This window comes from Porites lutea, chromosome 3 (assembly GCF_958299795.1).
Source record: "Porites lutea chromosome 3, jaPorLute2.1, whole genome shotgun sequence".
NCBI lineage: Eukaryota > Metazoa > Cnidaria > Anthozoa > Scleractinia > Poritidae > Porites > Porites lutea.
The window spans coordinates 23963217-23988525 of NC_133203.1; the positions used below are offsets into that span (position 1 = coordinate 23963217).

The 25309-nt window shown below is 38.4% G+C and overlaps 1 protein-coding gene and 1 pseudogene across 3 annotated transcripts; one reads left to right on the top strand and one right to left on the bottom strand.

Moving 5' to 3' along the window:
* Positions 1-8261: 8261 nt before the first annotated feature.
* LOC140930740 (cyclic AMP-dependent transcription factor ATF-7-like) lies at positions 8262-21743 on the top strand. 3 transcript variants are annotated; one of them, XM_073380444.1, is made up of 10 exons: positions 8262-8537; positions 8703-8799; positions 10768-10850; positions 11214-11253; positions 13781-14208; positions 15666-15883; positions 16763-16834; positions 16977-17073; positions 17948-18056; positions 19163-21743. In XM_073380444.1, the coding sequence occupies exons 1-10, from the start codon at positions 8463-8465 to the stop codon at positions 19366-19368; spliced, it is 1425 nt and encodes a 474-aa protein (XP_073236545.1). In that variant the 5' UTR covers positions 8262-8462; the 3' UTR covers positions 19369-21743. The 3 variants fall into 3 exon arrangements, with proteins under 3 accessions (XP_073236545.1, XP_073236546.1, XP_073236547.1); XM_073380445.1 differs by having other exon boundaries at positions 11214-11243; positions 13783-14208; XM_073380446.1 differs by lacking the exon at positions 11214-11253 and having other exon boundaries at positions 13783-14208.
* Positions 21744-23455: 1712 nt separating this feature from the next.
* LOC140930741 (uncharacterized) overlaps positions 23456-25309 on the bottom strand; it is a 17390-nt pseudogene continuing 15536 nt past the window's right edge.

The following is a 25309-nucleotide window of genomic DNA, read 5'->3' on the forward strand; positions in this document are numbered from 1 at the left end:
ACCGTAAATAAAATCTCAGAATAATTAAATAGCGCTCTTTATTTCTTATATCAAAATGTTTTTCGTCCTCTAATTTGTACAGTTTTGTTTCCTGTTCCCTAAAAGTAGGCTCATGTTCCACGGTTCCCTTCGATATTTTGCCAATGTTCCCTTTTCCCCAAAACCCCACCTGGGAGACCCTCGTTACTTTTGCTTTCGCAGTAAACTCAGCTATGTGTTGTTATGTCTAGAAGACACTTCTTTTCCTTTTTGTTTTATTATGGATAAAAATCAGTGACTAAAAGGCCTCTTAGGCTTTTGAAGTGAATCATTACACGTTGTTTTACCATGTTTTGCTATTAGCAGCGTCCCACTGCCAAGAGTTTTTCTTGAGTATGATTTGGTAAACAGCAAATTTCATTAATCTCTAAACATATCTCCTAGCACGTAAAATAATTGTGATATAAATCGCTGATTGTAACTCAGTTCTACCGTGAAAATTAAAATGAAAAACATCATTAAAAGGCTACAATAAATTTTTGGTATAAAAACGTGCCGTTTTTTAAATTAACTCATAATCTCTTGATTTATGAAGACCAATAATAATAATTGAACAATGTATTAATTTTGATCGTTTGTAAAATCGACAGTTGTTGTTAAGTCAAACCATTACATACGTTCATGCAAACAACACCCATTTCAACCAGCTGATCGGGAAAACCAAATTGCAATTTCGACCGCCTTAACTGATTGCCAAAAACATTCGCTTCAAGTTTTTTTTTACGTTTCCTCCTGAACATAGAGCACTGAGAAAAGCCATTGCAATTTTTGATTGAGATTACTTTGGTTTTGAATTTGTCTACTAAACTCAAAGAAAAACCGCATTCTATTCAAAGAAAATAATACTTTTATTTGAAAGCATGCTTTCTTGGAGAAATAAATTGAAATACTACGTACGTGATCTCTGGATTTGAGAGACTTACACAGAGAACTTTTTTACCGTGTGTATTAGCGATTACTTTCTTCTTGTGGAACTTTATATACTCGGCTAGTTTTTTTTTATAATTACTGAATAGTCAACTGGTGTCAACACTTTCCGTAGTCACCTACCACAACCGACGAACATAGCTCACTTGCGTTTCGCAAATTAAAGTCACCGGTTTTGATTAAGCCTTGGAGAAAGCCCGCTGCAATTAGCCGCACAGATCACTTGGCCTTATAATTAAAAAGCATTAATAAAAATCGCTCTGATCTATACGTATTAAAAATGAAAATCCATTGAAATCACTGTATAATCATCGGCTATAAGAGAGTGAGAAGTCAAATGCAATTTCTCGAAGCAGCACGAAAGAAGAGTTTATGGAAAGCAGCCGACTGACCGGGGGGACTAAACCACGAGAGAAGAAAGAAGCTATGAACAACTCAAGCGAAGCCATCCAAGATGAATGTCTAGTCTACATCCTCTGGGGGGGAAAACTGAAAAACCCTTCCCTTGGTGCTCAAGTTGTCTTCGTTGTCAACATAATTATCAACGTCTTCACTTTTCCCTTCACCACCTTCTTGAACGCGTTGGTGATGTTCGCCGTGAAAACTAAACGACGACTGAGGGCTCACAAGTCACACATCATAATCGCTCTGTTAGCTACTACAGATTTTACAGTTGGCATTTTAATTCAGCCAGCCACAGTCGCCTGGTTAGTAGTGATCTTAATCAACTACAAGACTGAAATATGCCCATTTTTTTTCTTAAGACTCTTAATGGACAGTCTTCTTGATGTCTCACTAGCCCATGTTGCTATGATAAGCTTAGAGCGGTATATTGCCGTAAAACACCCTTTTGCGTATACTTTCGTTATTACCGAGATTAAGTTGCTGATCGCCTCTGCAATGGTATGGACATTTTCACTGATTATTCATATTTTATGGTACTATACCTTATACCTGAACTTGTTTCTCTCCATCACTAACGCATTTAAGTGTTTTTGCATCGTCGTCATAGTTTGGTGTAATGTTATAGTATATCGTGAAACCCTCAGGCATAAACAGCAAATTGCCAATCACCAGCTGGTAACACAAGAGATAAGAGAAAATTTTCTAAAAGATAAAAAAGCTTTTAAAGTAACAACCCGGATTGTGAAACTTTTATTCCTGTGTTACCTGCCAACAATTATAAGAGGGTCTCAATGGGGTTAACCGATAGGCGTAAAAGGGCCAAAGATTTAGCCGATAGCCGTAAAAATTGAAAAATTTTAACCGTTAGCCGTAAATAGGGTAAAAAAGAGTTAACCGTAAAAGAAAGTGTTCCCTGGATTTGCTACTTTTAAGAAAGGTACTAAAGTCACTTATGGTTGCGTTTTTTATTTCCCGGCTAGTGTGACTCCGTACGCACGTTAGGCGAAGCGCCTTTTAGGAGTTAACCAAGACCTAGGCCCCATTTCCGGCGCTCTCTCGGGGGACTATTTTTTTCCATAGCGAAAGTGTGGCTTCTTGCTGGGGATTAATATTTGCAATTTTCCGGAGGTCTTCCCCTCGAAACACTAGTGAAACAACAAGCACAGATGTCACTGTTTGTAAAACACGTTGCTGACAAACAACATTTCCCTGTTTTTCTCTGACGCTACGGTAGATATTGTCAAGCCTAGTCCCTGTACAGCGTCTTCCCACGCAATCTCGGTCAAGGCATTTCGGTGGCGAACTTGCTCGGACCAAGTGACCCGAAACGCATTAGCCGCGCGGAATAATGCGGTCTACGGACAAGGAAACAGCAGACAGTCGTTCCGTACAGTCCTTCGCTATTATTAAAAACACTGGACACGGGAATTTTGTTATTGGCCGTTCAGTTTCACACTAGAGCTAGAAATGGATCATCCGTCTGAGACTAGCCTGTGTACAGTTGCGTCCTCCCCACAGACACCCCTTCTCCGATTTTTTCTGAGGGGAGGGGGCGGCTGTACACAGGCTATCTGGAAAGGATAATCCCGTCGTCAAAAGTCAGGCGGATTTTTCATTCAAAATTACTGACTATTCCATTTTCAAATCAACACGTATTACCTATCTGACGCGAATCATCAAACGGATAACCCGTCTCACACGAATAATCCTTCTCTAGTGTGAAAACTGCCATTTCTCTCATAATGAATGTCGCGCCCCGGCCTTGAGTTGGGCGTTCGCGTGTCTGCTTTTGCTTTTTCACAAAGATTATTTTTAAATTGACTATTGACATTTCTATGTGTAAAATAATATCAAAAGTGGAATACTTTATAAAAAGTATGATCTATCAAATGTTAAAATTTTCAAAAGAAGAGCTTATTTCATGATCCCGAGATGATCCGAAGACCTTCACTCAAAAAATACAGATTAATTAATATTTAACTTTTTGAAACAAAAGAAGTTAATTTTTAACTTTTTCGTTAACAGTAACTGAAAAAAATTAACGGATAGCCGTAAAAGAGCCAAAATTTTAGCCGATAACCGTAAAAGCCACCACCCCATTGAGACCCTCTTATAAGTAGAATCATTTTAGAAAAGTACATCCCCGAGAACGGAATATCTTTAGACACCACATACACCGTCATCTTTTCTTACAGTTAGACTGTAGTTTTACTGAACTCTGTTATTAACCCGATTCTTTATTCTATCAAAATTCGAGAGTTTCGCGTTGCTTTTATCGAAATATTGTGTAAAACTGCTAATCTCGCTAAAGCCCAAGAAATTGAGATGAGATTCTTTAAATCGCCAAACGTTGTGGCCAGACTTGAAGCAGAGCATGCGCAAGGAGCTGAAGAACTCAACTGGTCAAGTCAAGAAACAGAGCAGCCGATTGGAAATTAAATAACAATTATATTCAGGAAAATCAATGTTCTTCAGCAGTGGCAATACGTTCTTAGTTACTTGACTTACTTAAAGAAAACCACGTGGTTAACATGACGTTAACATGTAATTAACCTGAGGAGGTAGCGCCGTAAAATGTATGTAATAAATCAGATGAATAGAAAGTAACTTGTAAATAATTCAGTTAAAAATTCTCTTGCCCTTTACCTATGTGATACTGAAATGTTCATAATAGCGAGGTATAAAAACAGAATATTAAAGTAATAAAAACGTTGAACGTTTGAGTCTATTTTGTCCATTTCAAATTTGTAAATTTAATTTGACTTTTAGTTCCCTTTACTTTAATTTTTACCGGCTTCATCAGTTTACATTTAAACTTTTGATTTAGGGTGATCTTTTATGGCCAGGCCTTAATCTCTCCTTCTCCCTTCGATGTTTGGAATTATTTCAAGTTGTTACGTTATACTTAGTTCTTGAAACAAACAAGGATCAGTTGTCATTTAAAAAATATAACTATCAAAATGAACTTAGAAAATCTTGTTCCTGCCAGTTAACCAATTCTTTGAAGTCAAAGTGGAGTTTAAAGGTGGAGGGTTTTGAAACCATAAGAGAGCAGCAAGAAAAAAATGATTTACCCTACGAGTAACCGAAGAGTATTGCTACAGGCTGGATAAAAAATCCGGAGGAGGGCAGGTGTATGCTGCGCATGTGGTCCTAGCTTGGAATTGATGGATCGTTTCCATTTTTGTCCCCAGAGCCCGTCGTTTCTTTTAGTCACGTGGCCTGAGGACACTTCTAGAATGCCGGTGGACATCCTTTTCTCTGAATACGTTTGAATAGTCCGTCCCTGAGTGCTGCTAACGAGTTAGAATGACTCGTTAACATCTATGAAAAAACAATGTTAAGATCTTTAAAGGCAGGTTGTGTTTTTCATAGCTTTCCTTCTGTATTTGGTGTGGTGAGATGATCTTACCTGTGGTTGGCCTGCTTGCTCTCACGCTCACCTTAGTAATTCGGGATAAATGCTTTTGGTCCCTGCGGTCCCCTCTGTTTTTACACAGGGTAGTTTAATATAGCTTGGTGATGTTTTTTTCTGCCGAAAGAGCAACATAAATGAATGAAGCCATTCCCCTCGTTTTTTGAACAGGTAAATCAGGTTAATATTTTAATGCATTTAATTGGTCAATGAAGTATTATATAATTTTATAACAGCTGGGGTACATAATAATCATTATAATCCTTCGACCACCAGAGTGGACGGGACATTCATAGAGATCTCCTCCCAAACACCGCGATTCGCCATTGCCCTACTCAGATCCATGGTAGTCCTGCTCGCCCTAGCAATCACTTCGGGGTACGTTAACTTACGTGACTGCACTCTACCCACTGGGTAGTATATTATTATATATATACGGAGATATACTCACTGAAAAGCTATGTCGTAAATTATTTTCATATGTCAATGAGTTCTAGGCAATCAGAGGAGCGAACGATGTTTTTGGCACGGAAGGGGAAGAACCATGTGTACATTTTATCGGAGACATTGTCTTCTGTTTATATTCAAATCTACCGGTCGTTTTACTCAAATTTATTCATTTTCATTCAGAACAAAACGGAAACATTAATTCCTGAATTACATCATATCCTTACCCTCATTATAATTTTTACCACACGTCTTTACTAGTATACTTTGTTTCTTTATCATTTCGAGGTGAGTAGCGGTAACTTTTAGCATTTTAGCATTTGAGAAAGATTTGACAAATCTGAAGCAAAAAGCTGACAAAAAGATGTCTGGGTATGTATATAATAAAGCGCTTTGTGCGGTATTTACGCACTTGTTGCCCATGCCTTTGCATCAGAAGTCTCACTCGTTCGGATTCAACAACTCGCTGCTTAATACCGTACTCGCACACTTTCCATGAAGTACTCTACATGTAAAATAGCGAGAAGTGTGACGTCACGTTACCATTGTATTCTGGATCTCTTCTTGACAGAGGCGGTCATTTGCATTGTCGAATGATGGAAGGAACCTATGGGTCATCCACGTAACCCAGTGCTCTACAGCGTTTAGGGACCTGGAGAAGATCTGATGAGTCAGAAAAACGTTTCTGAAGCTATCAACAGGAGCATTTCAATTTGCACTGAGAAAATTCTGTCTTTTGACCGACGACGATAACGAGAACGTGAACAGCTTGACAAGGCAAAAAAACGTCTTGCACGTGCATCACGCTTTTTTAATTGTACATTTCTTTGCCGTCACTGTACGACTACCACGTGAAAATGCCTAATTTCACGTTTTGTGGAGGACGCAAACAAGCAACGACAAAATTTCTTTCTCTTTCTGAACTTGGATATGGTTGAGAGAAATTCAGCTCCAGAAGAGTCTGTTTGCATTTGACAAAGTAAGCGTGAACCACGAATTAACCACGATAGAGACTTAAAAAACGCAAATTCACCTTTCAAGCGACGTTTTCGAGGCCGTCAGCCATCGTGGTATCAGTAAACTCCCTAATATTTAGGCAAGCGTGAATACCTTTTGTAGTAGATAATACCCTTAAATACGTTTCCATGATTTAGTTTCCGGGTAGACAGTATTTTGAAATAAGGAGTTTAAGTTTCCTGACTGCGTGCATTTCCAGACAAGCCGTAATCGAGTAAATAGCCGTCGTGTACGAACTCACGAAATTGAAAGAACCCAGGAGATGCTGTTCGCCGATTGGGCACCATAATACAAGGCAATTTTTGTGCCCAATCAGGAGCCAGCATTCGCTTGACCATTTGGAACAGTGGTCCGGTGAGAGTCGGTACCCAGGGGCTCTTCCACCTGTGCTTGAAAACTTTGGTCGCGCCTTTCCTCCCGGCCCGACTGACGGCCCCTGGGTCTCCGAGGATGGAGCAGGGCACGTGGTCTGGAAAAGATAATGGGTCACTTCTAGAATGCCCGGGTGATATCGCTATGCTCATGAAGGGTACTGGCCATACCGCGGAGTTGGTAGTATGTCCTTCAGTGCTGAAATTGGTATTGTTGACATCCATACCTCTGAATACGTTTGAATAGCCTGCATACAGACGTTGCTTTATTTTTCTTTTCGTTGTTTTGGAAAACATCGGCGTGCGCGAGAGCGAGCGCGGAGCGCGAGAAAGAAAAATAAGTAACGTCTATTTTCTTCTTCCCCCTTTGCGCTGGGGGTCAATAAATCCCACGCAGTTTATTTTTTATCACGCGCGCTCGACGGACTTTGAAGAGAAAATAGAGGGTCTGTGAACAGGCTAACGTTTGAATAGTCCGTCCCTGGGTGCTGCTGACTAGTTAGCATCTACATAGGCAAAACTAAACGAAGATTGCATGACCGGAAAAAGGAGCACTTCAAATCCATTATGAGTCGCAATCACTCATCTGCTATTGCCGACCATTCAAGTCAACTGGTCGTATTCTTATTCTACATTTAATTTCTGTTGTCATTCAACAGTTTATTTCTTCTGAAGATGTATGTTGGAACATACGAAACGTCAAGTTAAAGTCTCTCTTTTTTCTTTCCCGAAGTTTGTTTATATTTCCTTATGTGTATCTCCACAGTTCGCTTTTTGTTTCTTCTTAAGCTAAGATGGCCAAAAAACAAAAGTATCTACGATTTAGTTCGGCGTCTATGAAAAACTTGTTTAGTCTTTTATTATGAAGGCAGGTTGATACTCAGGCTACTCACAACTTTCTCCCTGTATTTGTCTTCCAGGTCTTCTCGTTTTCCAACATGGCGGAAAACGAGAAGACCCTGGCGAAAAGGCTGCGATCATTTTATTATTTTTTTGTACTGACCCTGTATTTTAGCCCTCAATAAATTTATCACATGGTCGTTTACGAGAGCCCATTCTCGCAAATGACCAACTCCGATCTAATCACAAACAGTTTCATATATGGGTTCCCGAGGTGGTCGCTCAGTACGGCTCCAGGGGCCCGTTTCTCGAAAGCCCCGGTAACGTTTCGGGCCCGAAATCAAATTTTCAAATCGAAGTATAAAGATTAAGAGCGCAAAACTATTGAAACCTTTACCTTGCATGTAAACAACAACAGCTTTACGGGCCCTTTAATAATCGGGACTTTCGAGAAACGGGCACCTGGTACGAGAGCTTTGACTCTATCAGCAAATAAAGTCAAAAAATTTATGTATATTTCGAATCTTCTTTCTCCTCTCGTCTCTAGGATCAGTTCGCTGTTGTTTCGCATGACGAATAAATTGCCGGACGCTTTTTTTCCCCTTCGAGCGGGGATTTTTCAAATTCACACCGATCTACATTTTTCCTCCAATCAAATTCAAACAAGTCAGATTTGTTAATTAAGCTACCGTTCAAAAGAGCCAATCAGAACAAACTCGAAAGCGGAAGTCTTTGTCAGCAATACACACCCGAACGAGGCTTACCCATGACGTCACGTCTCCTGTTCCTTGTAATTACGTCATGTGACAAAAATATGCATTGAATGGACGCGAGGGAGAAAACTTTCACTAAATTTTACTATTTTTGGATGGCAAATTTACATCTTTTTTGTCATTAAAAGATTCAGAAAGGCAAAAGTGAAACTTATGAATGGCCTGTTTGAATTTCTGGAAGTTTAAAGATATCTGAGGTCGGTAGAAGCAGTGGCTTTCGAAGGCTTTATGAAGAAAGACGGATTCAACATGTCGGATAGCGATGACAAACCGTTTGAATGTACGGCGGCAGGATGCGGGCAGGTAAGCATCTTCTTCTCGCTTCTAGTTCCTGTGAAGGGTTTCTTCCTGGGGGAGTTGGAGGCGACTGGTTTAATTTTAAAGCGATGTCGTCACCTGTAGTAGATTTTAAGCCTTACGTAAGCTTTCATTTAGCCAGCCAGCTAACTTTTCACCTCGCGTCCACAGAGATTCGCTAACAACGATCATTTAGAACGACACAAACAGAAACATCAACTTACACTGAAATTCGGCGCGCTCAAGGGAACAGATCTTTCTGTTGCAGGTAATGTTTGAATTTTCTTCATAATTCTTTTGGCGTTCTTGCGAAATCTCACGTTTTGGTCGCATCGACTACGTGAGACTTCGCATTGATACATGTAAATGAATTTGCGAGGCCTCTGTTTTATTGTTCTCCATTATAATAGAGCGTTCATTTTCCTCTGAAAATCTTGGTAACTTATTTTAAAACCGCATTGTTAAGTCGATAGCAGATACATTTGTAATTATCAGTTGACTAAATTTGGCATCCTATATTTTCCTTTTGTAATATCTTGAACCGTGTAAACAATGCATGCTTCATTCGTTTAACTTTGTGTTTTACAAATGCATTACGTGGTTTACTACAGTATTCTTTATTATACTTGTTACATTCTAATAAGTGGACATAGAGAACATGTTTCTAAAGCCACTTTAGAATATTGTCCTCACCTTAAGTAAAATTAAGTATTTTAAGTTTAGTCAGACTTCATCGAGTTATTTAAGCTTAAATCTGTATTTTTGTGACTACTTTTGTCAAGGTTACAAAAATTCATACATTTATCAGAGAATCTTGTCAACAGCATTTCCCATCAAATCAGGAAAAATGGGAAAAGCTGTGTCAAAGTCATAACCAATAGGAAGAAAGTTTTCAAGTGTCTATGAGCCGTTTATTTTGTCTAGGGGAGATAGGGATAGGGAAAGTTGCTGTTGAATATCTTTTACATGTGGGGGGTGGAGGGTTGTTACATGCCAAGCAGCGGTGTGTAAATGATTTTGCTGTTTGTACTGTTACTATACAAAATATTTGTGTACTGAATTTCTCCCTTAAGCTTTTACATGTAAGTTTAGAGAAAGAAACCAAGCTCCTTATAAGCTTACAGTAACTAACTTGAAAAACCAGGCTGGTAAGATACTCTCTACATGTACAGCAGTATTAGATCTCAGGGTGGTTTCAATCAGGATTAAAAGGAAACTTTTAATATAAGTGGACTGTAAAGAAGAATATAGTCCATTAATCTGTGATTATAATGATGGAGAAATAATTATTAACCTGTCTGAGTGGGTAGGAAGTATTAAATTGTACCCCCAAAATATTGTGCAACCTGATTATTTATCATCTGTTTGATAACATATTTCTGTTATGATCTCAGAGCAAAGTAGGTCTACCTGGAATATGGTGACGAAATCTCTTGGTCTTTATCAGTGGCTTATGAATATCAGGAGATTTGATTTGTGAAATCCCATTTTGAGCAGTCACTTGAACTCTGTACAGAACAGCAACCGCTTCTGAAAGCCACCTTCTTCTTTTGATTTTTAAGTTCTTATAAGTGACCAATTAGTTAGCATTTAAAGAAAGGCGTCTACTTCTTGATCAAATTTAGGGGAATACAGGGTATATAAGCACTCATGCATGGTTCATTGGCTGATACATATGCCAACTGAATCAAGCAAAAGGTAATAGGGAAACTTCAGGTGATTGTAGTCCTGAATAGGACTGTGGTTGACAGTAACTGATGTTTCAACAACCTGTTTGGTAGTCATCTTTAGAATCAAAGTGAGTTGTATCATGTCAGTTGATGGTATTTAACTCTGGTTATTGACCTTATTGGTCAATTAAGTTGTGATGTTATTGGTCATCACACAGTTTGTTGAAACATCAGTAATTAGTGTCAACAACAGTCCTATTCAGCACTATGTTCACCCGGATGATCATGCTCCACCTGCTTATGAGATGACTCCTTGCTTTAAACCTTTCACAGTTATAGAGAAACTATGTAGCATTTTTTAAACATTTCATTGGAAATTGGTGACAACTTATTAAGCCAAGGTTTTCTGCTAAAAGCTCTCGGTAGTGATGTCCTTGATAGGTATATGATGTGGTCCCTTATCAGAGCCAATTCTCCTTAACAACTGGCTCTAGTTGCCAGCCTTTGTCAGCAGTACTCTGTACATTTAAGTAATAATTTATTGACTCCTTTCTTTTTTTTTCCAGATCAGACACCCACACCAACACGATTCTTAAGGAACTGTGAGGAGGAAGGCTTGTTTGTAGATTTAGACAATCCTTTTGATCAGGTGTGTCTTCTCTCCTTTTAGCCATTTACCTGAGCCCACCACTAAGTCAAACTTCTACATGTACAGAATTTGTACATGCACAGTTTTTACACAGTATAATATTATATGTAATGTTATCAATGATAATGTCTCTTAATGTGATTTTGCAGTGTGACTGCTGTTACTGCAGCCACTAACAGCACAGGAAAAGATCAAACCACTATCAACCAGTATTACATGTATCAAAAAGAATTGTTAGCTTAAACTGCTTTAGTTTGAATTTGTTGTTTGCTATCTGCAGTCTACTTGGATAAGATAATGCTATTAATGTGAAAACTGTTCCATTTAATTGACATGTAATAATTGTACTTTATTTTATTTAAGGATTTCAAGAGAGCCACTGTACCTGAACAGGTAATAGAGAAGATATTACCAAAAACAATATTATGCCATTCATTCCTAATGATGATCACACAAACAGAAAGAACAGAGAAAAAAAATATATATTTTTTTAATTTTCTTTGGTAAAATCCTAAAAAAGAAGATGGTACCATGCTAAGGATCTACCAGAGAGGTTTAATTTGAATGGTAACATTATTCACCATTTTTCCATTGACCACAATGTACCTTGTTTACCCCTACCTCCCAAATTTTGGTTATGCATATATATTTTTTGGTTGGGTGGGGGAGAACAAGGTGCATTATAGTTTGTGTGAAAATAGTGAATAGAATTTTTCCACAGATTTTAGAATAGGAGTGAGAAATAATATCTTCATACAGTGGAAACTCTCCCAATGGACACTCTTGTAAGCGGACAGCTCTACTTGCGGGCACCTTCTCAAAACCCTGTTTTTCTCAACCCTCATACAAAGTCTATATTTTTATGGACACCTTTTTGGCATCTTGAGGGTGTCCACTCACAAGAGCTTCAAATGTAACATAATAAGGAGTGAAAGAGTTATTACTTAAAATAATAACTACAATGTACTTACATCTCAGTTCACAAGCGAGTATTGCAGAGAAGAGGAACACCCATAGTGTAAACCAGAAGAGAAAATTTTTGAGGGAAAAATAATAAGATCGTTCATGTACTTTCAAACAGGAAACTTTCACCACAGTGAAAAACAAACTCAGGATCTTTAGATTACTGGTAGATTTAGCCTCCTACACCAGTCCGGAATATCCCTAAATTTAAGGACAGGGCCAACTGGTCATGCGACACTTTTCAACCAATGAGAAGGCGCGCTTGTGTTTATCAACAAACAAATCAAAACATCGCCCCAGTGATCAAAAATTTTCAAAACAATGGACGGAGTCGGACAGAATCAGTCATCGTTTCGGGGCTCTCAGGCATATTTTTAAGACTTTTGATGAGACATACACAACTTTTTTAAGTGGACAGTGTATCGGAAGCCATATTGGAAGTGTCTCGTGAAATATTCAGCACATTTTGTGGCTTATTTCTTCTTTTATCTTTTAAACAACGCGATGTATAGGCGAGATTTTAGTCGGTTTTCAAGGTAGGTGAACAAGTATCTATTATTTTTTCGATTCACAGATTTTTTACGAAGTTCTAGATATTTTTCCTCGATTGTCATATCGATTAACTTTTGTCATGTTGAATGTGGAGATGGTAGACAACCTAGAATTTTGGTAGACAATTTTTGAATTCCGAGGTCCAAAAAACGTACGTTTTCCACTCCCGGGTTTCTCACAGAGCCGTGTTATTACTTTTTTTCGCATTAGTACGAGCCTTTGCCTTTTTTCTTTTCAAGGCCAAAACAACTTTATAAGTCTTATGGATCTGATGGATATTCACGTCTAACATCTCGCCTCACTTTGCCGAATTTGCGGAGATGAAATTGAAGATCATAAGCGCAAGGTAGATACTAACCGCTTTGTTTCTGAAATTCACTAATCTAGAAAGATTTAATGTTGTTGGATTCTCCAAATGTTCATCCACCGTTAAAAAACAATCAAAGAAACAAAGCAAATCTCAATTATAAATGATGTATTTCGCAACTCATTGAACATGCAATGATTATCTGGGATAAAATTAAAACATGCAGGTACTACAGCAAGAAAAGAAAGCACCAGATGCGTGAAGTAAACGCGAAACAACACAAAAAAACAAACAAGAAAAGTTAATAAATTTGAACTACTTTCTATTCTTGTTATGATGACTGGTACTTTGATTCTTGTCCTTTAGAAGTTAATGGGTAGTACAATCCTGTTTTGTACGATCTCAACAAATTTTCACACTCTCTTTAAGGCTATTTTTACACGGGACCAGTTTGCTTCTATCAAAAATCTTGCAAGCCATGCATGCCAGTGAAACCACGACCTCTGCGATCGGTCCGGAATCAATTCGAACACCCCAATGATTCCTTGCAATGATTAATGCTCTTATTCTATTACATGAAATGTTTTCTTTGAAATATTAAATGTAAAACCTAGACGAGTACTGAAAGCTCATCTTTAATTCTGTCTGACTCCGTCCGTTGTTTTGAAAATTTTTGATCACTGGGGCGATGTTTTGATTTGTTTGTTGATAAACACAAGCGCGCCTTCTCATTGGTTGAAAAGTGTCGCGTGACCAGTTGGCCCTGTCCTTAAATTTAGGGATATTCCGGACTGTACACAGTCCTCCACAACAAACATTGTTTTATTGGAGTAGGGAATTTTGTGACAAACAAAAAGAAATTCTGCATAGAAAGTAAACAAAAACTGACACTGCAACACGTGTCAGTGCAATAAATTTGCATTCCAAGTTGTGATGTCAATAACTCAAACTCCTCATGACGTGAATTTTTGGCATTTTGCCTTGACTTTTCAAGTTATTGGGAGTCAACTTTAGGAGTGAAGAATTTGTTAACAACTAAGTCAAAGTAGGAGTCACATTGAGTTACCGTTAATTGATTTTTATTAAATTATTTTCCATTGTAATTCACAGCCTCCAAACCCTTCAAGTGCTCACACAACAACTGAACTACCTTCAACTCAGAGCTCACCCCCAAACAGTGCAACTCCATTACCAAGTGTTATAGTCATCGACGAATCTCAATCTAAGACTCTACTACCACCTCCTGCACCTCCGTCTCCCCATATTGTAACTACAGAAACCAAAAAAGCTTCAGCCATCTCAGCTCCAGTATCTGTTCTTGTCAGAGTACCCCCGCACATCCCGCTAGCAATACCTGCCTCCATTGCAGCACCTGATGCTCAGGTGCCATCAGCGCTTCCAGTGCCTACTCACATCCCTAGTCGTGTGATTTCATCATCCAGCAGCTCAATGCCAATCCCGTCCATCCCCACTCCTGCCATTGTGGTCAGCCCGAGTGCTAGTAGTCCTCCTTCGTTCATGGGAAGTGCTAAACAGGTTTGTTTTAAAACGGAGAATCAATGAATCAATCAATAACTTTATTTATTGTACATTGTACTCATGAGGTGTCTTCTCATTGGCTAGGAGCATACAGCTCCTGAAGTTTTGGAAATCAGCACAACCTACAGATTAGTTAGTTGTCTGCTACCAGATAATTGACTAATCTGTAGGTTGCACGCGCGATGCATGATTTCTAATAGCAATATCGATTTCAGGTTCCTTGCTGTATGTTGTTATTTTCTTCAAAACAATGTATAATAAAACAATTGTTAGAGTCGGTTTTAGTGATACCCTAAATAATCAAGGTCTCGGTAAGTGTTATCAGCCTTGGCTCGGAATTAACTACGTTCCCCTCGTGGGGTTGCTTCTAAAGCATGTTGTTTTACATGATTGATCTTTAAACCAAAAACCCTTGGTGTGTTTGAACAAAAATAATGTGCTTTGCAAATTCACATCTGTTTGGAAAACAATACTTGTGAGCAAACGGTGTTATGTCATCACTTCTTCAAAATGTTGAGAAGATTCTGCCCTCCTTCATGCCAATCCGAAAAGTGTTGTAGTAAGTCTTTATATATGTAGTTAGCAACATCCATGTTAGGTTAAACAAGAGTTTCCTTTGTAGGAAACAGGGGAAATTCTGCTGCTAGGTTGAATACTGATTTACCCTGAGATAAAATATTACCAATGCTATTAACTTTATACAACTGCACGTGGTATAGACGTAATAAATTGGCACAATTTTCCATTGTCAGCCCCCTTTTAGACTCATGGGCATTGTCATAAAATGCATTGAACTCAAGTGGAACCACATGGTTTTGGCGGGTTTCTTCGCTAAGTTGTGAATAGTAATAGATTATTTTGATAGCACCATTTCTACAGTGTGTGTGTTACTTTACATAGGATGTATATTTAACAATTATTCCTCGAGCCGGAATGGGCTCTGAGTCAATAGCCCATGGCGCCGAAGGCCGAATGGGCTATTGACTCAGAGGCCATGAGGGCAGGGAAGGAATAATTATTATTCCTCTCTCCCTCCTCTCGCCTATTGTTTTAGTAAAATCCAACTAGTTGGTCAAAAATATCGAGACAGAACAACTTTAACTAGCGAAACGCGATTCAGTCGCCATTGTTTTGGTTTTCAAAGCCGGCACTTTTCGCTACTAGTGGGCTATAACATATAGCCTAGTAGTAGCTAAACCAATCAGAATGCAGCATTGATTATAAGCCAATAGTTGGATTTTACTATAATTTATTGTACAGGACAGTAGAAAACTTTGGACAATGTTTTGATTTGTTTTGTTTTGTTTTTTTATTTTACAATAGCATTGATTTTTTGAATGTCTTATTTTAGCAAATTTTTTTTTGGAGAATCATGGGCATGTCAATACATGAAGTCCCTGGTCATAAAGGTTTAGAGGCCAAATGGTCTAATTTCCTCTTGTTGATTTTTTCAGCGTCTCAAGGAGCAACTCAAACTCCACCAACAGCAACAAGCTGCCAATTCCAGCAATATAATTCATCGTGCCATGACAGAAGCTGTTGACATGGTAACATCACAGCATAATGGTATACCAAGTCCAGGAAGCCACATGAACCATTCACACCACCCAACTACTATAGTCGCTAATAGCAACATGAGTGTACAAGACAGCAAGAGGGGGACAGGGGCCTCGTAAGTACACTGCCTTCCACTTCCATGCAAGTTCACTTCTGTAGGACTATAAGCTATGTTCAAACTGAGCCACCATGAAAAGCAAACCCAATAGGGCTTCTGTTACACACAAGAACGGTTTGTTTGGCATGATTTCTGTGATGAAGCAAAGCTGAGTGTCTTCAAACTGTCTTACCCTCACCCGTTAAGAGCAAGGCTTTGCTCCCATAAAAGTTGAAGTTGAACCTATAAAATCTAGCTTTCCCAGTATAATGTATAATTTCTATGAAAAAAAAAACACTAAGATTTTTTAGTTGCCTGGGAGCAAAAGTTAGGTGCTAGGGGTCACCTGGTGCTGCTAGAGCACAAATGTATAATTTCAATAAATTGGTAGGAGCCCAAGTCACTGCCTGGAAAGGAAATGAAATGAAATTGAGCGTGCCCAGTATTCGAGTTTACATGTCAAATTTCAACCAGTAGGAACATGAGTTTTTGATTTCACTTAAGTTATTTTGATCCATCGATGGTGATGACGTTGATAAATTTTATTTTGGTCCATTGATGGTGATGACGTCCACTTCTTGTCCTGTGACATTTCCAGTCTACACCTTCTGGTTCATCAATAGGGGTGATGTCACTAAATCGAAATTGGTCAGGTGTTCATGAAATTATTTTATAATTGGCTCATTAACTAATAGTTAGTAAAAGCCCTGAACAGCCATCCTCTGCTACTGCAGAAACTAGACATTACTTGCAGCCGCAAAGCCATGGGTTTTGCAGGCTCTGCTAGAGTACAGCCCTCCCTGATTTGCGGCTGTTAGTTCTTTTATTCTTCTCTCTTTCTCAGACTAGTCAAGTCATTGTTCACTTGTTAAAACACATTCTGGCATCTTTTATTAGAAAACGTCCACGAAGAACTCAAGATGAGTTGGACCCTGATGAGAGAAGAAAGCGTTTTCTTGAGAGAAATCGGTGAGTAGACACAAAAATTAGCGTATTTTTGTAGAGTGCTAAATGTACTTTCTTGACTACTCTACGCATCAACATTATAAGTGGCAACAACCTTCACAGCTTTGCAAAATATTGGCTATTCCTGTGTTACCTTGTCTTTCAGAGCTGCAGCCACTAGGTGTAGAGAAAAAAGGAAAATTTGGGTGCAGCAACTGGAGAAAAAAGCTGACGACCTTACTAACACAAATGCCCATCTTCAGGTAGGCATGCCTAGTACACTGTACATGTAACATGAGTACATGTATAATTTATGGTAGCTTATAATATCAGCTTCCCTGCGAGGTGAGGTCATTGTTGTTTTAGTTCTCTAACCTGGAACTCTAAGGAGCTTAACATTGTCCTCCCTTTAAAGAGGCAGTGTGGCCAAATGGTTAGAGTGCTGGACTTGCAATTCAGAGGCCCTGAGTTCAAGTCGCGCTGTGACCGCTATCTGGATTTGTTCTCAGTAGTCTCGAGTTCAAATACTCTGCCACACTTGAAAATAGCCAGCTGATTTGCCCTCAGCCAGCTGGGGTTCTTAACCCTGTAATGTTTGAGTTAGGTTATTATTTTGTTTCATGCATTTGCTTGGCCCCCAAAATACTGCTAAAAATACTGTGGAGGGTAAATAATGAAATTATTATTTTTACTATTATTATTATTATTATTATTATTATTATTATTATTATTATTAAAACAACTTGCACCGAATACTTATAATCCCAGTGGGCCAGCCATCCTACTCAGGAGCCTGGAATTACTGCTGAAGCGATTTGCACAAGTCTTGATAAGCCACTAATGTCTGATTTTCAGTCCAGTCAAACTCTTGGAATTATAAAAATACACAAGTGGTTTCTGCGTTATGATGATCGATAGATTTTGTGCATGGCCCCAGCCTGGCCAGCAAGATATAGTCATGCAAGCTGTATGCTACAACTTTTCAGCTTTTAATTACATGTGATATACAAATAAATATTCTTTTTCAATTTGATTTACTCTTGTCATCTCTTTTACCAGCCTCTACTTTGACTTGTGATTCTACGTTTTCATTTTAATTTGTTCTGACTCTTACACTTTTTGTACTTTTCTTGCCAGAGTGAAATAGCTCTTTTAAGAACAGAAGTTGCACAGCTGAAATCACTTCTTTTGGCACACAAGGACTGTCCAGTCACAATAGCACAACAGCGAAACTCGCAGTTGTTGAGTAAGTGCACATACATGTATTTAAGTATTATTGAAAACCCTTGTACGTAAAGTGTTTTTTTTTTTCAGATTCAATGTAAAATGGTTTAAGGTGGCTGAACACAGTTTTGCAGGCGGTCAGCGGTAACTCGTGTGATGGCGCGTGTTTTAAATTAGACAAACAAACATGGCGGCAAGAAAAAGAATTGGTTCACAGATGACAATTTCTCAAAATCTACTCATTAAAATTTTGTGATATTTTGCAGAATTTTTACTTTTATCGTACTTTCAATAACCAGAACTTTAAAATGGAAGTTTGATGAATTTTGTGACACATTCAATAATATTACAGTACAATCATATTATTGTTTATCTAAAAACCCATCTGTTAAAATTTGGTCAAATAAGTTTCAAATGGTAATGATTAATTATAGTAAGCTGTGTGCAAGTTTATAGGAAAACCTTATGAGCAAATTTTATGTAAACTGGGCAAAAGTGAAATGTTGAGGTTGCATTCAATCGTTCATGTTGCCATGGAAACTATGAAAACGTCACATTTTACCTGTCAGTCAAAATCTTTCATCAGGATATTATTAACTTACCAAGTTTCAGCTTGTGAGCTGCAACCTTTCTCTTGCCATGATTTGGCAAATGACATAATTATACTCACAAACTGCCAAAACTGTGTTCAGTCACCTTAACCACCCTCCCCACCCCATCCCCCTGGATACTAGAGTAAGGCTTTTTTGCTTTCCTTGAAATAGTTAGGCTTCAGAAAGCAATCTGCCGTCCCTTCCTATTAAAATTTTAAGCAGTTTTCCACAGGGACAGTTTGGATTGCTCTGTGAGATGAGTACAAGTATATATTACAGGTTAAATTTATTTAAAAAATCACGGATTATTACGGATGGTTGGTTCTTAGTTATCTTAAATTTTAGCCCTAAGAAGCAAAGGTAATTGATAATCAATGCTAGTTTAGAAAAAAAAGAGCCTTAAATCACATTTGACCGGTAACAATCCTCGACTATCAGAGTAATAATACATTGTACACAAACAAGTCACTGTAGTGCCTGATCCAAGTGTAAATTACTACTCTTATTCTCCGTCTTTACTCTTTGTAATGCACAGATCACCAAGTCACAGAACAAACCAATGGAGTTATAACAAGCAATTCTCATGGGGAGCCCGCCTCAGCCGAAGATGTTGCTACCAGTGCTCTCACACAAATGGCGCATCGAGCCACCTTAGAACTAGAAAATCTTGCTGCTACTACAATGTCAAGTGTTTCAAGCTCACAGGGTGTGACAACAAACAGTAACCCCATAGGGGTTTAGTGAGGTGCAAATTATACATAGTTAGATTGTGTTATGTTCAGCACATTTTGTTGTGTGCTTACGTGAAGTAAAAAGTGATCTTACCAGCCACTACAAATGTTTAATATTTATGAAGAGTTCAAAGATGTCTTGATGTTGGTCGACAATGCATGTACCCTACAGAGAAGGTTTTATTTCAGTGATGCAACAATGATTATATTATTTCCTGCGTTTTATCATTCATTCGTTTTCTTACCAACAGAGTGTAGTTATACATTTTATCATTTTGTTAGCTAATAACAAGGAGTTGACGCAACCTGGACAACAACAGCAGTGAACAAAACGTCACTTTCAAACTCCATCGCGATTATTCCAACCCTTTTTGCTTGTCAGATGTAGGCAAATGGTCATCTGATAGACACCTCATTTAAGAAGAATCAGAAAAGAAGAAAAATTCGTCATCGTTCGTTTACGTCTTCCATAAAACGTGAAGTTAGGCCATTTTTACGTCGTAGTCATGCTGCGACCGCAAAGAAATGTACCAAAAAGTGTGATGCACGTGAAAAGGTGTTGTTTTTCTCAGAAAATCCTCTTCTTACGTTGACGTCCCGTTGTCGCCCGTCTTCATGGTTGCGTTAACTCTCTTATGCCAAGTTCTTATCATCTACCCTTCATTGCCCGGGTTGGCTGTAAAAAAAATATATCAAACCTGGTCTGCTGTAGTATTTTACTACACTGGAACATATTTATGTTGATTACTTTCGTTATTTTCACGAACCACGTTGCCAAAGTTTTATATTAATTTTGCATTGATGATGGGTGTTGTGCGGGCCACTTGATACTTGCAGATTTTTTTTACCAGCCGCTGTACTGACTAGTTGAATATTCTTTCATAACTGATAATCGTTCGTATCAATATGTAAATTCTCCTTATTTCCCGTGCGACAAATTCAGTCCTTTATTCTCATGAATTCTCCTTACTACAATATGTTTGTTGATATTAGCGGTATTTGGCAAGTAATTATTAGGCTCATTTTAAGGAGAATCTGTATGTTGACATTGAGACGGAATGTGTTCAGCTGTGATTTGCGTATCTTTCTACTCTCCTCTAGTTTTACTTCCAACAGACGAAAGAAAAAATGAAAGTTTATGAAAAAAATATAACGAAGAACAGTGTCTTGTCTAGCTATTGTTTAAAATAGATTCTGTTATCGCCATTGGTTGATTTCGTATTGGTGTGCAGTTATTTATTTTAGGTAAAACTACTATTGTGTTTATCTATGTGGCTATAGTTTTGACATTTAATGCTAGCTAGTGGCCAATAACAACTAAGATATTAAGAACAAATGGTAATTTAAGGTGCTTTTGACTGGTCGTATCCTTCAAGAGCTGTATTGAAGAATACCTGGCAACTTCATGTTGTTTGCCTTGGCCTTGATTGTTCCAAACTTTTCATTCATGCAAACAATGTGCTCATGAGCGCATGGGTAAATCATAAGTGTCAAACATCGAGTCTGTTGGGTTCCTATTGAAGAGAGTCAGAGTCGCGTTTACGGCCAACTGGAGATGAAGTTGAGAGTTTTGAAATTAGAACGCGAGCAGATAAAAACACTATAAGACAATCCTTATGGATGAAACTAACGTGAAACTACATTGTACTAACTTTTTGTAGAAGTAAAGACCAATCTAAAACATGTAAACGGAAAACTTGGTCACGGCACAAATTCACGTTTGCCGTAAACTTGGCTCTAATAGACTGATTAAGATTCACGTTTACGGCATGCGGCAAACGGCAAACGGTAAAAGTCAGTTGAGATTTTTCTCAGAACAGAAAATAAGCAGATAAAAACAGTCCAGAACGATTCTTATGGATAAAACTAGCATAAAACTACTTACTTTTTGTGTAAAAGTAATAAACAGTAAACGAAAAATAAGGGAAAAGCTTGGTCACCTGGTACAAATTCACGTTTGCCGTTTGGCGTAAATGTGAATCTTAATCTCTCTAATAACACGCGTCATAACGGGCAGTTTCTAGGGATAAGTCCACAATTATTTATTTTTCTATCGAACTTCGACCAATCGGACTTGCCCAAAACAAGGTTACGTTTGTCAAAATCAGGTTTTGGAACAAAATGTATTGAATCTTTCTTGGAAAGCTACTGAAAGTATTGTATTTGACAAGCTAAGAATTAAGGTTATAAAATAACTGCTTTTGCGCGTAATGTTTTCTAGTTAGGGCAACTGTTTCTGTTGTAATATATTGAGTATTGTAAATAATTATCCAGACCAACTGAAGCAAGTGTACAACAATTTATACTTGCACACAGAGAAAAAAAAATGCCTTTAACATAGCAATACGCTTGTGTTGTGTGTTAATAAAGCGTAGATTCTCGTAATTGTTTAGTTTTATTTGTATTAGAAACCTTTAGACCGAAGGGGGGGGGGGGGGGGCGGTACTTGAGGAATTTTTTGGGTGGTGATGTGCCCCTGGGACCCTGGAACCCTTAGACTTAATACCAGCACTAGTTCAGTTCAAACCCCTTATCCTATAGTAGCCTTTAGGCTGAGTTACGTAAATTTAAACATGCCGATTTGATTTTTTTATATTTTTGAGTGGCAATTCCTACACTAAAATCTTCAACCAATGGATCAGTTTTCTAGAAAATGATACCCTATTCTAGACCCCAAACTCTTTGATTTATTTACCCTATCCCAAAGTTAACTGCTTGAAAGCCATACCCCTCACAGCGGCACATACCTATATAGCCCATATAAAGCAGTACTCCCTCCCTTTCCCCCCGAGGAGCCTTTAGATTCCAGGACGAGAACGGCTATGAGAGCCAGATTTCGTACAATGGAAACTCTCGTGAGTGGACAACCTCGGGACGCGAACAGGGTGTCCGTAGCTTTAGCTGGCCGCTTACAGGAATGTAAAAGCACAGAGTTTGTATGGAAGTTTAGAAAAACCGGAAGTAGAGCTGTCCTAGAGTGTCTGTTATAAGAGCTTCCACTGTTTTCTCAAAATCGACATTCCAGGAAGCTTCATTGTGGTTTTTTCACCAGAAAAGTTAGCACGGTTATTTTTTTTGAAGGAGGTTAAGCCCTCCCCTGAGTGCAAAATGATAAATCTTGTTTCCGTCGCTACGACATTCTCGCTAACACCCCTAGTAGAATGACGAAGGCTATCAAGTTTTCCCGCCAAAATGACGCTGGTCTATGCGCGCGCACCTCTTAGTATTGAGAAAATCTCGTACTCGTAGTTGTCCTCGTCTCAGAATCTAAATGGTCTGTGACCTCTGGGACTATTCGAATTAGGGGTCGCAGACTATGATTTGCACGAATCATAATGCTCTGAAAGCATCCGAAAAGTCGCGCACTTACATACCCGGCGACCTAGAGGAGGCTTCCTTTGAGGAAGAGGTTTGCGCAATACTCGCCACTTGTTCAAGTTGTGAAAGTCGTGTTGTGTTTGTTTCAACTTGTACGGGTGGTAAAGTGATGAGATCATACGATTGCTACTAGTGGTGTATGGGTGATATTTCAGTGTGATAATATGAAGTATCGCGTAGTTAAACTGCATCTCATTTGCACGTGCAATTGATGAACTCGCTTTTCATTAGAGGCTTTTGACAAAGTTGTCGTAAGGGGAACCCAGCAAGTGGTAGGAACTGTACGAGTAGTGCAACTGTTGAAATGGCATCTCATTTGAGACACTTAGAATGTGTGTTAAAGGTAGTAACCAAGGAGCTCAGGGGATCGAGGGCTTGCATGTTTCCCATAACACCACCCGAGCTACGTAAGAGCGGCAAGGACCGCTCCGCCAAGACAAGGATGGCAATTGAATCCCAAAATATAAATACAGTCAACTCAGGCAGCCGTCAACTCATTTTATTGCGGACACTGTGGGGACCTTGAGTCAGTGTCCTCATCAGCGAGAGTCCGTAATATCGGGAGTTTATTTCAGTCAAACATTATTTTTGCCGGGATTTGGCAGTTGTCAGTATTATCGGGGTGTCCGTTATAGCGGGGTGTCCGCAAAGTGAGAGTTGATTGTAATAAGAGAATGGTCAGCTACTAAAAGTTCTTTTAAACCAGCTTTATTTTATCCAACTACTGAACTTTATTCTCATGCAGAACAGACAATTATCTCTCATGGCGGCGATGGTTAAATAACAATAGTGCTGATTATCTCGAAAAGATCTAAAATTGAACTTGATTCTAGTAGGTGCAGTCAAACCGCCTGGACATCATCATAGAAGTACATAGCTAAGAGTATCATCAAAAGCCGATATAGTTGAACCCCAGTGTGCGACCACCTAAAAATATTCCCAGTCAAATCCTTACAGTTGGAACCTCTCGTAAACGACCATTTCCTAAGTGACCGCAAACACTTTTAAAGGCTGACGGTTTAATGATTTTGAATTGTTTTTAACTTCTTTTAAGGGACCGCTTGACACATTGTCTGATTTTTATGATCGCTGTGTGCATTGTGCTTCTTAGAATATACGAAGAATTTATGAAACTGCACATATCGTAACTTAGAAACTACATGCAGTGAATTGTCTTAAAAAATGATGTAAATGAGATCTGTCCTCTTCCCGGAAGAGACCCTTGTTAGAGGTTCAATTTTCGTAAGCGACCACCAAATATCCACATTTTGGGTGGTGGGTTATACGGTAGGTTCAACTGTATAAAAAAAGATATAAAAGACAAACTGTACAAACCACACTAACTAACCACACTAACTTGCCAAGTCTTGCTAAGAGGGCTTAGATTCACGAAACCAGCAAACACAGACAATCAATAGGCCACTTTCATTGTTACAGTTATTGACTTCTCACGTTCTCAGTGGGCTGTTAGACTATGTGAGTCGAGAGCCATGTCATATGAGGAACCTACGGAACCAGGTGCCCATAACGGAACCCAATTTGTTAATCTCTCCGTTCTTGCGTGCGAAAATTCGCCAAAAATGGACATTAAATTTTAATATTATAAATGTTATCATATGTTGGCTTAAGTTAGCTCTTGTTTGATTGATCGCACCCTCGATCGCCTGCTGAATACCAATCTAATGTTTTTAAGTGTTTTGTAGCAGTTTTACAGAAGTTTCACTTTGTTAACTATTAAATTCTAATTTGCTTAAAATCAAAATCAAAATTCAGAACTCAGTCCGTAATAGTCGACTATAGCGAATTTTCTTTTAAAGAATAGCTTTTTACCGATGTGCATACATCACTACATTGCTTCACTTTTGGAATTTAAAGGTTAATTCAAATTTGCTAAGTAGAAAAATCTCATCTTTACAAACTTTAAAGGCGAGGAGTTATGTTCTAAGCACTCAGGCCACACAGGGAGATCTGGAAAAAGAAGATTTTAAAAAAAGATAATTAAATCAATATTATAAATAACAAAACGTATGTCTCAACATTTATTTCCAAGAGTTGTCCAATACTGTTCCCCATAACAGGAAAACAGGAATATTTATGGCACGATAATGAAATGGCTACTAACAATTTGTAAGATTGCAATATTTACTAAGTTTGATACCCAATAAATTTTAAAAAGCCTTTAAAGCTAGTCACCCCGGTGTATGTTAAATTTGAGCATTCCATCGCATTAATTTATCTTGTCAAAATTTGTGAACCGTCGGGGAACTCCCAACATAAACAGAATTACCGTTGTTTCTTATCTTTGATGTTTGCTGTCTTTCTTAACCAGTGTCCTCAAGAGAAGGATAATTTTTCAGTTAGTGACACAAGTGGCTCCGAAGAAAAAATCCGACTACTCCAATTGGAAGTCGAACCTAGACTGATTTTAATTTACTTTATCCGTGAAACAGATACTAACAACCAAGGCAAAATAGCCACTAGTAAAAAAAGGAAGACAGTGGAATAAGTGCATAATAGTGTGTATACGCACTCTACTAACCTTTTTCATGGGTGAAGTAAAATCACTCTATGTC

Bases quoted from the DNA above. Each gene is read 5' to 3' on its own strand.
- LOC140930740 (XM_073380444.1), top strand. From the start codon at position 8,463: ATGAAGAAAGACGGATTCAACATGTCGGATAGCGATGACAAACCGTTT. The intron at 8,800-10,767 runs GTAATGTTTGAA...TTTTTTTTCCAG, and splicing joins AACAGATCTTTCTGTTGCAG to ATCAGACACCCACACCAACA. The intron at 18,057-19,162 runs GTAAGTGCACAT...TGTAATGCACAG, and splicing joins GCGAAACTCGCAGTTGTTGA to ATCACCAAGTCACAGAACAA.